Source organism: Knufia obscura (genome assembly GCF_036327395.1).
Source record: "Knufia obscura strain CCFEE 5817 isolate CBS 148926 chromosome Unknown scaffold_16, whole genome shotgun sequence".
Taxonomy (NCBI): domain Eukaryota; kingdom Fungi; phylum Ascomycota; class Eurotiomycetes; order Chaetothyriales; family Trichomeriaceae; genus Knufia; species Knufia obscura.
Genome location: NW_027042702.1, coordinates 508260 through 524598, shown reverse-complemented (window position 1 = coordinate 524598; position 16339 = coordinate 508260). Strand labels below are relative to the sequence as shown.

At 51.2% G+C, this 16339-nt stretch overlaps 7 protein-coding genes across 7 annotated transcripts; 4 read left to right on the top strand and 3 right to left on the bottom strand.

The window, feature by feature from the left end:
* Positions 1–235: 235 nt before the first annotated feature.
* On the bottom strand, positions 236–1585 carry VPS4 (Vacuolar protein sorting-associated protein 4; the record flags this gene model as incomplete). Its single annotated transcript, XM_064878665.1, has 2 exons — positions 236–457; positions 509–1585. 2 exons carry the CDS (start codon positions 1583–1585, stop codon positions 236–238), a joined length of 1299 nt encoding a protein of 432 aa, XP_064725744.1.
* Positions 1586–2049: 464 nt separating this feature from the next.
* On the top strand, positions 2050–2473 carry YKE2 (Prefoldin subunit 6; the record flags this gene model as incomplete). The annotated part of the gene is made up of 2 exons (XM_064878664.1): positions 2050–2110; positions 2160–2473. 2 exons carry the CDS (start codon positions 2050–2052, stop codon positions 2471–2473), a joined length of 375 nt encoding a protein of 124 aa, XP_064725743.1.
* Positions 2474–3033: 560 nt separating this feature from the next.
* On the bottom strand, positions 3034–4919 carry PMZ80_010273 (uncharacterized protein; the record flags this gene model as incomplete). Its single annotated transcript, XM_064878663.1, has 5 exons — positions 3034–3348; positions 3408–3626; positions 3800–4000; positions 4050–4840; positions 4889–4919. 5 exons carry the CDS (start codon positions 4917–4919, stop codon positions 3034–3036), a joined length of 1557 nt encoding a protein of 518 aa, XP_064725742.1.
* Positions 4920–5891: 972 nt separating this feature from the next.
* PMZ80_010272 (putative NRPS-like protein biosynthetic cluster) lies at positions 5892–9635 on the top strand (the record flags this gene model as incomplete). Its single annotated transcript, XM_064878662.1, has 1 exon — positions 5892–9635. The coding sequence occupies one exon, from the start codon at positions 5892–5894 to the stop codon at positions 9633–9635; it is 3744 nt and encodes a 1247-aa protein (XP_064725741.1).
* A 29-nt stretch (positions 9636–9664) lies between these two features.
* On the top strand, positions 9665–12135 carry PMZ80_010271 (uncharacterized protein; the record flags this gene model as incomplete). Its single annotated transcript, XM_064878661.1, has 2 exons — positions 9665–9669; positions 9978–12135. The coding sequence occupies 2 exons, from the start codon at positions 9665–9667 to the stop codon at positions 12133–12135; spliced, it is 2163 nt and encodes a 720-aa protein (XP_064725740.1).
* Positions 12136–12927: 792 nt separating this feature from the next.
* On the top strand, positions 12928–13650 carry PMZ80_010270 (uncharacterized protein; the record flags this gene model as incomplete). The annotated part of the gene is made up of 2 exons (XM_064878660.1): positions 12928–12935; positions 12996–13650. 2 exons carry the CDS (start codon positions 12928–12930, stop codon positions 13648–13650), a joined length of 663 nt encoding a protein of 220 aa, XP_064725739.1.
* Positions 13651–14106: 456 nt separating this feature from the next.
* PMZ80_010269 (uncharacterized protein) lies at positions 14107–16080 on the bottom strand (the record flags this gene model as incomplete). The annotated part of the gene is made up of 1 exon (XM_064878659.1): positions 14107–16080. The coding sequence occupies one exon, from the start codon at positions 16078–16080 to the stop codon at positions 14107–14109; it is 1974 nt and encodes a 657-aa protein (XP_064725738.1).
* Between the last annotated feature and the right edge of the window lie 259 nt (positions 16081–16339).

Sequence of the window (16339 nt, the reverse complement as noted above, 5' to 3'; positions counted from 1 at the left end):
AAGCAATCCCGCTGTCAACGTCAGCCATAGAGTGCTAGGTGTAAGTGCAAGGAATTTCTGTGGGACGATGGGCAAACGGCATCGGACCCCCAGTGAAGGTCATGCACAAGGAGTTCTCCAACATACGATTCTGTTCATCTGCCTCCTACCCCTCGAACCACCTGTTGAAACCGTGACACTTACGCCGATTGCTGATGCCGAAGTCATTTCTGGTCGCCTTGTCGGACTTGGATCGTTATGCACCTTCAGATCCGAACTCGTTCGTCCACTCCTGGTTTCTCTTCAAATCTTCACCACTGACTGTCGGCCTGGAAGCCTTGACGGCCCTGATGAAATCCTTGACAGTAAGAGGTGGCTCCAGAAGTTTGTCGCCCTCAACGTCTATCCACGTCATTTCCATGGCACCTTCAGCACCGGGAGAGCAAGGTGTCAATTTCTCTTCGCCGTCAACCATAACCTAGAAATGTTAGCTCGAACACATTTCCACGAATAGTACACGATTATATACCTTTCTATAGTGACTTGCCGTCTGAATCTTCCGCACTGGCTGCATCAGGGCATCCTGTACAGCGATGGAGATATCGCTACCAGAGTAACCTTCTGTGATTTCTCCAAGCTGCTTGAAGTCCGCTTGCGTCAGTTCGCACTTCGTGTCTCCGACTGCGAGCTCGAACATGCGCATTCGCGCTGGCTTGTCTGGCAAGGAGATGTGCACTCGTCTCTGGAAACGCCGTCTGATGGCAGCGTCGAGTTGCCATGGGATGTTCGTCGCGCCGAGAATGAGGACGCCCTTCGAGTCCTTGCCCACGCCGTCCATCTGGACAAGCAATTCGGTCTTGATACGTCTCGATGCTTCCGATTCACCTTCTCCTCTCGGACCACATAGAGCATCAACCTCATCAATAAAGATAATTGCTGGCTTGTTCTCTCGTGCCATGTTGAAAAGCTGCTTGACGAGTCTTTCCGACTCACCCATCCACTTGCTCACAAGATCCGAACTCGATACAGAGAAGAAGGTGCTGTTTGCCTCTGTTGCAACGGCTTTTGCCAAATACGACTTACCAGTGCCCGGTGGACCATAAAGTAATATTCCTTTCCATGGCTGTCTCTTTCCTTGGAATAGATGCGGGAACTTGATAGGCAAAATGACAGCCTCTTTCAAGGCTTCCTTCGCACCTTCAAGGCCAGCCACATCCTCCCACTTGATGTTTGGCTTATCAGTCAAGATCGCACCCTGCAGCGCACCTCTCAGCTTCTTCGAATCGGCATCTTCCTCGCCATCTTCTTTTCCTCCTCCTGCTCCGTTACTAGCTTTGCCATTAGCACCCATCACAGCAGGTTTCTTCTTATCCGCGTCGTTCTGTATATGCGCTTTCAGCTTTTCTGCCCGCTCCATGTATTCACCGGTCTTCGCGCGTATCATTGATTTCGATTTTTCATTCTTTTCCCATTTCAGAGCGAGCATGAACAGCTCTAGGGATGCGTAGTACTGCTGGTATGCTGGTTCATAATTACCGGCTGTGTCGAGTTCGATGGCTTTCTTCACTGTGTCGATGGCCCGACCAAGGAAGTCGGTATTCGACATATTGGCCTAGACTGCCCTTGAAGGGCGAGGATGATAGTAGCTGTGAGTAGCTCTGTGGGTGTCTTTGCAACAAGCCGTATCTGGGGGGTACTCTCGATGCTTGGAGGATAATGCAACAGCAGCCTTCAAAGTGCACAGTCGGTAGGGTAGGTGTGGCGCCAAGTTCAAATGTGTTCTCAGTTGTGGAAGCTCAGTAGTCGTGTTCTGGAACAGTCGAAGGTTCGGTATGCGTGTTATGTAAGAATCTCGCAAGTTGTTACTGTGATATTGCTTGCAGTGCAAGAGTACATCGGGATCGAGAGGTTGGTGAGGGCGGCGGCGACATCAACAGATCGTCGGGGGTGCAACCGCGGGGCGAAAGTTTCCCGCCTAGACTCACAGAGGAAACGCGTATCTCCAGGCACAACCAAAATCATAGGCAGGTTGTAAATAATTCTTGCGACGTCCAGTATTCTACTTCAACTATGGAGCAAGATCAGAAGAGGCTGCAGGAGCTATCCGAAGCACTGCAGAAGTTCCAAGATGGTGTGTAAGTTCTTTTTCAGGTCATATATGCTGCTCACGAGAATCGCAGATTTGCAAAGTGCAGTAGAAGCGCGCCAGAGACTAGAGTCGCAACAGGCAGAGAACAAAGCTGTGCAAAAAGAGTTCAAGACCTTGGGAGAGGACGGTGATATCTATCGATTGGTCGGACCTGTTCTTTTGAAGCAGGACAAGGCCGAAGCGAACAGCACCGTCGATGGGAGACTCGAGTTCATTGGTAAGGAGATCAACAGAACCGAAGCAAGAATCAAAGAAATCCAGCAAGGCAGTGAGAAGAAGAGGATGGATTTGATGCAGTTGCAACAAAAGATGCAGCTTTCTGCACAAGAGCAAGGCAATGGCTGAGTGAATCATGTTCGCAGAAACGACGAAGTCACGATGGATGTACCACGAAGATGGAAATATCATGGGTACTCTTGAGTGAGCAAGAGCGGCCATGCCAGTGAACTGCAGAGCTCAGCCCGACGCGATAACGGTCTTCACCAATTTCACCATCTCTGGAGGGCCGCCGTAGTCCACAGCAAGCGCCATTCAGCCTTTTGAAGCAGGTGATACATTGGTCAGGCAGTCGAGAAGTCAAGGGGAAGACTTACAGTCATTCGAGCCGCAGAAGGTCGAGATTTGTCAGTGAAGGAGCACGTCAGTGTCAGAAAGATGTGTTGGGCTGGAGGTCATTGGTTCAATTCGTAAGGATACCTCTTCGAAGCGCTACAGGTCTATCGCAATCACTTTTCAACATCCTCTGCCTTGCGTCTAGTCATACTCTCATCAGTTCATGATTCATTAGGGATGGGTTGCTCCAGAACAGCCGGACTTGATGTTGTCAATCGGCTCGACTCAGACTTACTTCTTCCTGTGCAAAAGAGTCAGCAATCTGCAATAGGGCGCACACGAGCACTCAAAACTCACACCAACAAACTCGTCCCAGTCATATCTCCTGGCTGTTCGAGGCCCATGCTTGCTAGTACGGTGGGAGCGACGTCTCCAAGCACACCATCCTTCTTCTTCAGAGACCATCCTTCAGGAGCATTCGCCATCACAAACGGCACGAGATTCGTCGTATGTGATGTCTTCGGCTTTCCCTCCTCATTCTTCATCTCCTCAGCATTTCCATGATCAGATGTGATGAACAGCATATACCCGTGCTCCTTGCAAGCATCATACACGGTCTTGATCGCTTTATCACACGCCCCTACGGCTTTGATAGCGGCTTCGTATACCTGCAACATATCAGCTACTAGAACACATCCAAAAATTTACGAGAACTAAAGGAACTTACACCAGTATGGCCGACCATGTCAGGAGAGGCTATATTGAACATGATGAACTCATGCTGCCCGTCTGAAATTCTCTCGACGACTCGATCAGCAACTCCTTGACAGGACATTTCTGGCTGTAAGTCATAAGTTGCGACTTTCGGCGACGGGATGAGATCGCGATCCTCGTTTTTGAACTGCTTCTCGATGCCGCCGTTGAAAAAGAAGGTCACGTGGGCATACTATGATCGTACATCAGTTAGTCTGTAACGGCACAAACGGGGTTGGAGAGCGCTGCGCTAGAGCGCTTGCGTAATTGAACCAGAACGCATTGCGAGATGTGTTTCAACCAGCATGCCCCCACGCCGGTCAATACATGGTCATATGGGACAGGTTCCAGCGGGAATTTACTCACCTTCTCAGTTTCCGCGACGTGGCATTGCTTGCAGCCCTGTTTCGAAAGCGTTTCTGCAAGGACGTCGTCCATACCCTGTGGCGCGAAAGCAATGGGAAAAGGGTAATCAGTCTTGTAACGCGTCATGGTGGTGATATGAAGATCCTTTGGGTATGGGAAGTCGGGCTTGGGAGATCGATCGATATCGCCGAGCAGCTGGGTCTGGAAGGGCATTAGCATCGACGCAACAAATGGGTGGAAGAATACAGACAATTTCCCGCACTCGATCAGACCTGTAATTGAACCAGAAAAGCGTATCGCCGTCCTGGACCCGTCTGTCCTTGCCACCGACAATGATAGGCTTGAGGAACTCATCGTTTTCACCCTTTTCGTACCGCTCCTTGATCTTAGCGACAGGATCTTCGGTGTCTTCACCATCACCAGACACAATGCCCTTCATAGCAATCTCAACCCGATCCCATCGCTTGTCCCGATCCATGGCATAATATCGACCCACGATTGTTGCAAGCTCTCCGACCCCGAGCTCTTTTGTCTTATCGAGTAACTGTTGTAGGAAGCCTGCGCCGCTCTTCGGGTCGGTATCGCGTCCATCGCCGAAGAAATGGATGAACACCTGTGGCACTTTCATCTCTTTGGCAACCTCCAATAGACTGTATAGGTGGAACAGCGCAGAATGTACCCCGCCATCACTCACAAGGCCGAGCAGGTGGAGCCTACCATTGCCGTCAATGGCATGTTGGAAGCTCTTCTTGACATTTTCGACCTTGTTCATTTCTCCTTTCTTGATGGTGTTCTCAATCCGCACACTGTCCTGCCACACAACGCGACCCGCACCAATGTTCAAATGGCCGACTTCAGAGTTGCCCATAAGGCCTTCGGGAAGACCAACTGCGTGGGAAGAAGCCTCGAGCTCGGTGAAGCCTTGGGCAGTGGAGGATCCTTCCTTCATGAACTCGTCCATGGTCGGTGTTTCGGCATTGGTGATAGCGTCGCCATCTTTTGGTGATTTCTCTCCAGGAATACCCCAGCCATCGATGACAACTGTAGCTCCTGTCAGCACTATACTTTACCAGCTATAGATCGGCCTACTGAGCACGACTTTCTGGTCCACCTTCACCATCTTGCCGGATCCTCTTCGGGACCAGGTGATCTAGATTTGGAGATCAATGAGCGTCTAGATCTATTGATAATGGGGCAGTGATAGTATCTGACACGGACACAATGCTAACGAGGAGTACCAGCAATACGCGCAACGCGACTTCCTTTTGCTGTCGAAGTCCCGCCAGCTGTCATGCTGCGCTGTTATCGATAAGGATAAGTATTGTGAGTGCTGCAGCGAGGGGCACTGATGTCATTTCGGTGCATCTTCTGCTTGATCTTGGTGCCTGAGGAGTTTGTCCCGCAAGGCATCATCACCACCTGTTCGTCGGCAGCTAAGGATCGACCCGCGATCGCCATGCTTGAGTCGAGAACAACATCAATTCGTCATCAAATATTCTTTGATTCATCGAAAGTCTGCACCCACTATGCAGTGATATATCGACCATTTCGAGACGGAGATGTGAAGAGATCTTTCAGACCGAGGCCGTGTGCCAGGAGCTTCGAGAAGTCAGGCCATGCCTTTAGGGCTAGGAATGACTTAGCAACAACATGGACCTCCTGTGCAGCGGTAACACGGCATCCAACACTACCAGCCGAACCGCCCGCCTAGGCCCTTTATCTCGGCAGCATGTCGACTTCCATATTTGTTTAGCCAGATGACTCTGACGCAGATGGTCCTTGCACTTGATTCGTGCGCTAATATGACATGGAGAAATGCCATGCATCATGCATGCGCATAGTTGAGTCTTGGAAGTCTTCAGGCCCAATATGCCAGCGCAGCAAAGCATCCAAATGTGCTTTCATGCATTAGCACGTAGGCTCGCACCAGCATTGGACACGATGCTGTTGTCCCAGTGTCGTCAAATGCTGAGCCACTATGTTATCCCGAGGCGCGAAGTCTCCGAACTTTCCCACAGCACAAGTATGTGCCGGGCATACTTCCTGTGCTCTTCTGGCCACCGATTGATCTTGAAACCCGTACATCGACGCAATGGAAGTCAGCGTTGAAGGCACACCTAGAAGCGTTGACGAACCTTCTGCTGCCTCGACGAACTCTCCGTTTGAGCAAGATACCCCAGCAACAGACATCAGCATTGTCCAGGATGAGCTTCCAGAAGAGGCACCAAAGAGGAAACTGTCCTATTCCGACCACACAGCTCGTGAACACCCTCCGCTAAGCTTTGTCAAGGGTCCTGATTGGCCAACAAACGTCCCATCGATTTGGGCATTATTCGTGGAAGCAGCAACCAAGTTTCCAGATGCCTTAGCAGTGGCTTCCACATCCCAGAAAGGAGAGCTGTTCGGTCTGTCCAATCTGTATCTCGACCATGAGCTCTACCGAGCAGATCCATATGTACGATGGTCGTATGCAGAGTTTGTCAAAGGTATCGTACGTCTTGTTCGGGCTTTGCAGAAACAGGGCGTAGGAGAGGGATCTCTGGTATTCATCTTCGTGCACAACAGTGCTCAGTTTCTTGTCATTTTTTGGGCTGTTGTTTCTCTTGGATGTTACATTGTTCCTATACATCCACGAAACTTACTGAACAAGGAAGAAGCAGCACACATCCTAACCAAAGCGATCTCGGCGAGTCAAGTGAAGAAACCTGTTGTCTTCGCTCAAACTGGGGATGTCGCAAAGCAAGTTCTCGGCTTGAATGTGCTCGATGACGCACTAGTTGTGGTCGTCGACGGTGATGGAACCGATACTGCACGCCCGTTGCACGACTTCATCACTCATGCCGAACAATGGGACATCTCATCGCTTGCACGATACAAAGATTCAGCCGCGAAATGGGCTTTCATCATCTTTACTAGTGGGACAACGTCGTTGCCAAAAGGAGTCGTCCAGGTGGCTGCCCGCTTCGACAAATGGATAGAGAACCGTCGGCAAGCAGTGCCGGTAGTAGCAAGTGATTCTTGCTTCCTTACGATACCTGCCAACCATGCCTTCTATCCATTGACGCTGCCATTGTTCCACGGATGCGGGGCCGCGGTAGTCATTCCCGGTCCCTCCTTTACGCCACAGACTGCTCCAGAGGTATTCTCGATGGAGAAGTGTACGCATTCAGCATTGGCTCCCACCATGGTCTACGCCCTATCTCAGATTGCCAAGGAGCGCGACTTCAAGTTTACATCGCTCAAGAGCATCTCTTGTGGCGGATCGAGATTGTCAAGAGAGACCATAACGGGTGCGCTTCAGGACATGGGCTCTCAGGCTGTCGAGGTCATATATGCGTCAACAGAGGCAGGACCTATAAGTTCAAGCGGCACTACGACAACAGTCGATGAGCTTGACCGGAACGGAGACATTACTGTCGGCAAGGCTACCGTTGGTAGTACGATAAAGGTATGTGCTCCGGGAGAGATAGTACCCCTGCCACGCAACACAGAGGGAGAGCTTCATTTCTCCTGTGCTACCATATGCGATGGCTACGTTGACGACGAATTGCCAAGCACTTTCTACACAGATGAAGATGGCCAACGTTGGATGGTCACTGGCGATGCGGCAATGATTGATGATAATGGCTTGATCTTCGTCGTTGGCAGAGTCAAGGACATGATCATTCGTGGAGGCGTCAACATATCGCCAGCAGCAATCGAATTCGCCCTTGCAAGTGAGCCTGCAACGGAAAAGTTTGGTATACAGATTGTTGGCAGGCCAGATGTCATTGCTGGAGAGGTACCTATAGCCGTTTCAGCAAAGTCCGTGACTCTGGCCGATATCGACTTGATCCAAGACACTATTCTGCGGCACATGGGCCCTATCTTTCTGCCCGAAGAGATTCTGACACTCCAGCAGATTGGATTAGCAGACTTTCCGAAGACGATGCTTGGAAAGGCTCAGAAAAGCAAGCTCAAGAGAGTAGTAGAGGACTTCCTCGAGAAACGCGATGCTCCTGTGGTCGAAGTCCCTCCAGTGGATGAATTGACTTCCAACGTTCAAAAGATCTGGAGCCGTATAATTGGGCATGGAGTTGACGTTGACGCTCAAGTTACCGATTATGCGGACAGCATCTCCATAATGAGAGTGCGCGACAGGTTGGCTAAAGATATGGGGGTTTCGATCAGCCTCGCGGAAATGTTGGACAAGAAGACGGCGCGTGATCACATCGAGCTGATACGACAGCAGAAGGACAAGGCTACTGGAACATCGACAGCTCAGGTGCACACTCCTGTATCAGCCAAGGAATCGGGCATTCTCACACACCGAGACATCATCCATCTAGCGTCCGCACCACACCATTTCCCTGCCACAAAGGCGCATATCAGCGACGAGATTGCCAAGGCTGGCCTGGCTTGGGAAGACGTACAAGAGATCACACCAGCCTCTGACTTTACTCAGATAATGACGCAAGGCGACATCATCAATACCTCTTGGACATGGAAATTTGCCGTTCTTGCGAACTCGGGCATCAACAAGGAAGGAGTACGAAGGGGTATCGAAGTAATGCTAGCCAACAACCCAATGCTGGCGTCTTTCCTATGCTGGAACAAGCGAGCTTTTGGCTCCGATATTGCCCTCCACGTCATGTTTGAGCACACCCAAAAGCTGTTCGACCAAGTCTTCCGGGACTACGGAGTGGTGCAGACAAAAGAAGACTTCGCCAATCTTGTCAACAAACCCTACGAATACGAGATGGCCCAGCTGCCCGGGCTACTCGTCCAATTCCTCCTCTTCGACGTTGCAGAAACCGGCCTATCAGGCGCAATAATGGTCGGCCACCACGCCCCCTTCGACGCTTCACACATGCAGCTCATCTTCGATGATCTCGACAAAGCACTCGGCGGCGCCACAACCCTGGACCAGCACACCAGCTACAAGACCTGGGCCGACTCTTTCTATTCCCTACGCAACTCCCTCGAAGCACGAATAGCCCTAAACTGGCAACTAAACCGTCTCTCCGACCTCTCCTCCCTCCGCACCTCCGTCTTTCCAGCCCTCCCACGACCGCCATATACCACCCCGCCGCACATCCAATCCATATCAGACAACGGCCACCACACCACCTTCCACGCCCGCGGCATAACAGCCCTAAAGCGCGCCTATCCCTCCCTCACCAACCCAACAATCATAAAATCCGCCTGGTCCCTGCTAAACATGCACCACACCAACACCAACACAGCCCTCTTCTCCAACCTCCAAGCCGACCGCAAACGCTTCCCGTTCATCCCAGCAGCCCTCGACTCCCTCGCCCCACCAGGCACATTCAGCGCCACGAACGTCGCGGGCCCAACCCTCCAGGATGTGGTCAATATCATTCCCCTGCACCCGCTCGAAACACCCCTCGAATTCATGACCCGCATAGCAGCCGACCAGGAAAATCTAAGTACCTACGCGTCCGCACCCCTGCGAACCCTCTTATCCGAACTCGGCCCCATAGACAGCGAAATAATGCTCGACATCCTCCGATCCCAATGCTTTAATTGGACGCCGGGCTTGGGCGCAATGGCGATCAACAACCCAAATGAGAACTACGAGGCTGTGAGCAGTTTCATTAGGCCGAGTTTGAGGCTAGTGATTAATGTTGATGTTGGTGGTGTGGGTGATGAGACTGTGTTTGCACAGATTAAGAGTCCGTTGATGGATGGAGCGGCGTTGGAGGGGTTGGCGAGGGATTTGGAGGGTTTGGTGTTGTGGTTGTGTGAGGGGGGGAATTGGGGGAGGAGGATGGGGGAGTGGAAGGGTGCGTTGAGGGGGCTGTCAGGTGAAGATGAACACTCATCTGTTGCGTAAGTCTAGAGGATGCCTGATAGCTTACTCGGATGTGGTATATTGCTTCTCACTATCTGATCAAGTGGACACTGCCTGCAATTCACAGCTGATCTGTTTCCTGCTACTAGGCAGAGTCAAGTGGCTCGGAATACTGCTTGAGCTGTCACATGTACTTCGATAACAGCAAGTATATGCTTTGTTGTGAGCACTGTGTCAAATGCTATTGATGGCAGAGAAACAGCCGTCTCCTCACTTGAGCTTGCAAACGACGACGGGCGCAAACGCAGAATCTTCTGAGCTACTTAAGAAGCTCTTCCTCTTCTCTTCCTGCTAACCTTCCATCTGTTGCAATCATATCTATAGTCTCCCCCAAAGCACCGCAGATCCTACACGACTCACTCAACCAAACACCTCAATCTTCCTACTGGACCGTCCACTGACAATGGCCATGCAACCTTCCGAGACGAACTTCCCATGCACGGCGGTTCAGAGTTGGACACCGAATGCACACTACATCTCCTTGGGTTGTATCAGCATCAAGCGTGGCGATCTAGGTAAGGTGTTGTCTGAGCGAAACAATGGATGGATCAAGGTCTGGCTTCCTAGAAAGAAGATTCAGGGATCTGTACCTACCTTCACAGTTCAGGTTCATCACACTCGAAGATTTGGCGACCTGCGCATCCAGCACGATCTTCCTACGATCAGTTCTTCTGGTATCGACTATTCACGACTTGAGATAACACCGAACAACCTTGTGGAGAAAACCATCGTAGCCGTGGTCACTGCAATGAAGAATCAACAAACAAGTCTGCCATTTATGAGCGACGGCATCCGCAACTTGCTTAACGATGACACTCGGAGGCAAAAGTTCTTGAAAGCCTTCATTGGAAGATTGAACGGCAAGTACGTTCAGATCGTCGCCAACGACACCAAAACAATTCGAGATTTCCAATCTGCCCTCAAGCCTGTCACTGATGCCGAGACACGAACTGGGCAATATGCGCGAGTCACATCAGACTTCAAGAATGACCCACAGCGACGGCCAGAGTTCTACACCGGCATGACAAGAGACAGTTTCTTCAACCGGCTCCATGGCCACCGAATGGACGCGAACAATTACACTGGTCCTAGCTCAGTGAATGAATCGGGTCGAGAGGCGAGAAACATGACAATGTATGTCTTATGCCAGATGGTTAGAGATGATGCCGACGCCCATCTGCTAGCGGAGCAGACTCTGATGCTGATGAATGGTTCTTATGTCCCCGAGATGTATGTCGCAAAAGTCGAGCGCAGCGCATCGTCGACTGATCCAGAAGACAATGTACGAGAAGCCGTCAAAAGTATTACGCGCAGAGAGCAGGCCAATACCTTGGTGGACATCGCTGCCGCCGTCTTCAAGGAGTTAGGCTTTGTTGCTCTCTGCCAACGTCCAAACTTTGGTGTCGGTCAAGGTCTCAACTACAGCTCGCCTATCGCTGAACCTCGTGGCTATGAGAAGACTCTTTGGATCAAAGTCGTGCAATCTGGTGTGAAAGAAGTGTACTATCGATCGGGTTTGGCGCAGACATATACTGACTCAAAGACTTTCAAAACTAGTTTCATGAATATGTGGCGATATGTTGGTGAAGGTTCCGCCCATCCGTCGATCATGTTCGAGAGGAACAAGAAGCATCCGCCTCAGGGAACTATCTTGTACCCAATCTGGGAGATCCAGCTTGATGGTCCACATCCTATTCCTTGGGCCCGACTTCCTGATCTGGGCGGACCGTCAGACTGGCATATTGCTAACAGTCTTGCACTGAGGGTCGAATGGCAGGACCCCGATGGGCAATGGTGGCAGACATTCCAGCAAGCGGACCAGGTAACGAAGTTCGAGCCGACCACCGATCCAGGTGCCATGGTGAAGTACAATCAAGCTATGGCCATCATCCGGTATCTCCAACCACGTCGACATTTCAGTCCCAAGGGATGGAACTATGATTGTGGTCTCGCTCGCATTAAGGAGCTGTCTTTCAACCATGCTACACAGACCGTCAAGCTCCAGGAGCTGGCACCACCGACCGGGATGTTCAGAAAAGTAGTCCTTAAGTCTACAGCTACAATTGTGAAAGAGATGGTTGACGTGGGGTGCCTTAATGTCGGAGGTACTTGGCAGGTGCGAGGCTGGAGAGGAATCCCTGGCAAGTACGGTCATAGTGCTGGTGGCCCACCCTCCAGATGCGATGCCTGCTACATCGCGAGCCGCTACGATGGAGACAACTTCCGAGGTGGATCAGATTCAGGTTTCACGTGTAGTCGTCGTACTAACGAACATGGCCAGCTCACAGATCAGTGTGAGTTCTGCTATTATCGCGGTCTGCAATGCTCTTGGACACATGTCCCTGACTTCACTGCTGCTATGGTCAAGGCTCTCAACTTCAAGGCACAAACCCCACTGAAGTTCGAGAAGATCAGCCCTCGAATTCTGTATCTTGGGGAAGAAGAACGAGAAGCGGATGAGGACGACACCGTGGCTCCATAGAGGGTCGGCTATGTCCAACGATAGAGCTTACGGAGTTACACTGTACAGAAGGAAGCCATTCTTGGAAACGACAATGTTATGGCAGGGTCTTACGAAGCGAATGGTTAAGGTCAACGGTCTAATGTAGATAGCGGAGCGCTGTAAGCTACACATGCCAAAATATTGCAAAATGACGCCTGATGTTTCGTCTCAGCGGCATGGAGAGACATTTGATAGCCGGTACACTGCTGCTCCAAGATCAGATATTTATCACTTCCTCAACGTGTCGTCATGTTTAGCACGATACCTCTCTCCATCTCCAGTACACTATTCCCACATGCGTCTTGTGAACTCTGGGTTACTTCGTTCCATGTTCCGATACGTCTTTGCGATCTGCCGAGAATGAACTGCTTCATGAAAATTGTGGCTGACGTATGTCGAAAGGCTTCACGGCGAGAACATTGTTGAGGAGATATGGATCGATGCGCGCTGAGATCGCCATATGATGTTGTTGAGACTGAACTCATTTGTGTCTCGACCTCCCATGGTATCGCCAGGAATTTGAGATCTGTAGAAAGACCGAAAGTCTAATTCGTGGTTCACGATTCAAGACATCATGCTTCAGTAGCAGAAATGGTTAGGGGTTCAGTATACCAAATTAGGTGTAACGATGGCTTCCGTGGTTGACCTATTGGCTCAAGTCGTTCCTTCCCTGAGCTGAACATCGTAGCTTGGGAAGGAGCGAAGGAATGCCCACAAAATCCAGAAGATCGCGCCCGTGCCGTAGACTATTTCCTCCATCAACAATCAGCTATGGAGTCGTAAGTGAAGCATCATCATTGCTGCGGTAGGTGTGGAAGCGTCATGCTAATCGTAGATAGCATACGTCTAGTCCTCGATGTCGACTCTGTTTTCTCGTTGGCGCTTCCAGGGGCCGAAGACGACGGCGTGCCGCTCCCTCCGGTGCCCGCTCCGCCCGCGCCCGCCTCGCCCGTCCTTTCCTCTCCTGTTGTTTCGCCGGTCTCGATTCTCGAGGCTTTAATAATGCACTCGAGCGACGATGCTCGGGAGTCCTCCCTGGAGCCGCTGGCGGAGGCCTATATTCCCAGAGGCGCGGCGAAGAAGAAGTCTGCGAATAGAAAGGCGGAGAGGGATGCCGAGGAGGAAGAAGAGGGGGAAGAAGAGGAAGAGGAAGAAGAAGAGAAAGAGAAGGAGAAGGAGAAGGAGAAGAAGAAGAAGAAGAAGAAGAAGAAGAAGAAGCCCGCCCCCGCCCCGGCCCCTAAGAGGAGACAGCCTCTTTCAGAAAAAACAAGTAACACACCAGCGAAGAAGAAGAAGAAGCCGAATTCGGCGGTAAAGGCGGTGGGGCCTGCGGGTGGGGGGAGTGTGGGTAAGAAGGCGGCCAAAAAGCCTCGCGGATGGACCGCAAATAAGCTGGCAAAGAAAGCAAAGCTCGACGAGAACGACGACGACGACATCTTCGCTGAAGATGTATACACCGACCCCGACCATTCCAGCGACGCGGACTTCCAATAGATCTAGCGACACTAAACAGCGACAGCAAAGATGTCATTGGTGTGCGATGACAGCAGGGTCGGGTGCGCATGGGATGGAAGTGGACTCCGCGATAAGCTTCCGAAGCTTTCGAGTGGCTGCGAGATCGAAGCTTCGGATCACCAGACAGAACATTGTATAGCCGACATTTCGAAGACCTGACGCAGATCAGTAGCCGACTGCTCACTCCAAGCCTCGTTTGCATGCCAGTCACTCGTGAAGAGCGATCGGTAGAGAACTTTGATTTCGTGCATTTCGATCCTTTCACGAACCCAGAGACGTTCATAATATCTTGATACCGCATCTGGGAGGGTACGCCAGCGATTGTCCTGGCTACTTGTGCAGTTACGTTGACATTCCTGGTGGAGGCGGACTGTCGCCCCAAATTCTCAAAGCAGCCCGTACCCGTGTGGCATTCTTTTCCTGATCTTGTTTCACTCACTTCCTTGAGACAGTACTCTTGCCCTTCTTCTGCTTCTCGTCCTCTGCATACTGCTGCGCCATCAATGCCATCAGGTTGCTTGCTGGTCCAGCTGCACCACCTTGGGCCCGCAAGCTGTCCAGCAGATTCTTGGCTATCTCCTCTTTCTTCTGATACTCTGGGTCGTCTTCGTCCTCGTCAGATGTGTCAACTTCCTCAACCTCGTCATCTTCTGTGCCATGCTCAACAGCACGACTGCTCCCTGGTTCCGAAGACTCCGTATCAAGAGCCCCCGAAGCCTTCAACTCAACGCCCATCCTCCGCATGAGCTCCTCGATCTCCTCATCATCACCTTCTTCTCCATCCGAGCTCAGCTCTTCTACCTGCTTTCCTGCCTTGGACGAGGACGCTGGCACAAGCGGAGCCTGCGGCGCAGCACCATTCTCCAGCGCATCTATTTTACCTGACATAACCTCTTTCATTGCCTCGGGAGGTAGGCCCATCATCTCTTGCATGAGCTTACTGAAGTCGTCCTCACCAAAGTCTCCCTCCTTTTCTTCCTCCAAGTCATCGCTATCGATATCGTCGAGATCGTCAGTGTCGGAATCACCTTCATCGAACAAGCCAGACGCATGGTCACCCATCTTGTCGTCACCCAAGAATGATTCGAACTGCTTCACGATGCGCTGCAAATTCTCCTGCGCTGCTTTGTCTCCGAACTCTGGTTTCTTGCTGCTGGTACCTGATCCTTGACCCTTGCCACGATCCAGTTCTTGTTGCAGGTCTTCCAGGTTGATGTCCATCCACTTTTCGTCGTCTGCTCGTTTCTCAAGCTTGCTTAGCTCTTCGTCAGACGGCAGACTCGCGTCACCGGACTCAAGGTCTTCGAGCAATAAGTTCATTTCTCGCACATGCGGTCGATCTTGGTGTTGTGAATCTGATAGTAGCATTTCGAACCCACATGTCAATTTCATACCTGTCTCGGCTTGTGCTCGAGCTTGGGGGTCCCCTGGTGAAGGCATTGTGCTCTTCCAAGCGTCCAGGATCGGAAAGTCCTGTGACCTTATCTGGGCGTAGGCCACGCGTGGGAACTTGACGCTCAGTTCGACGAGGTCTCTGGCAGGAAAAGTTGATTTGTCTGCGGCATCTTTCGCTTGTAACGGCTTGAGTGATATTGGGTCTCTGAGGTAGAATGCTTCGATGGCAGGCGCAACATACGCTGGTTTCTGTGACAGTAGATATGCCACCTTGCGCGGTAGCTTGACAATTGCATGATGCATGTTGTCCTTGATCTGAGCAGGATAGTTTCGCAGACGGTAGAAGGCGTCCTCCTGCATACTGTTGGAATGCATAACGCGTTTTGGCTCGGAAGTGACGATGCGATGCGCCTCTTCAAGGGTAAGCTTCTCGTCTGTCCGCTTCGACGACCTCGAATTGCCACCTGGCTTGATGATCTTCAGCTGACCAGCATTGATCCAGACTCTATTTTCTGCTACATCTGGTTCAAGCCATGCCGGAAGGCTACCAGATGCCTCAATCAGCAAGAACTCTCCGTCCGAGTCTGTCAACTTCACCCATAGGTTCGGAAATTTCTTGGTCAGCTCCCACAAGAGCCATACTATGACCCATTCATCCTCAATCGAATCGCCATATTCTGTTCTGCCTTGGAGGAAACTCACGTCTGCAGACATGTTAGACTGGTCTTGGCTGTTCTTATTCATGGGAACACAGACCTCACCATTTTCTCTAAGCAGTTCTAGGTTGAAGGACTGTCGTTGCCAGATATAGTCATTGAGCCACTGCTTCTGTAGTTCGTTCGCATGTTTCTGGATCTCCTTGAGTTGTAATCTCAACTCGGATTGATTGCTCTGGTCAAGCTTCGAGTCGATGACATACATTGAGTATTCGATGCAATCGTCGGGCAGAGCAGGTTTGGGGATGGGGTGGAAGGTAGATTTTAGCCAAGCAATATCTTCTTCGGTGGAACCCATTGTACTTTGCAAGATGCTCTCTCCGAGGGGTCGAAGAAGAGCGGCAGAGGTGGTCAGTTCATTCAACGGTAATCATATTCGACGCCTCGAAATCTATCACGGATTTTGGGGCAAGCCTCGCAAGCGTGGCAAGGATAAATGATTGGACACGATTTTCTTATGACGATAGAATGTTTGCTGCATTTGCCCAGAGCATTGGGCGCTAATACGGCTCGATATCCACTAAACTTAACCGAATCAGGGCACTTTGTCAACATTG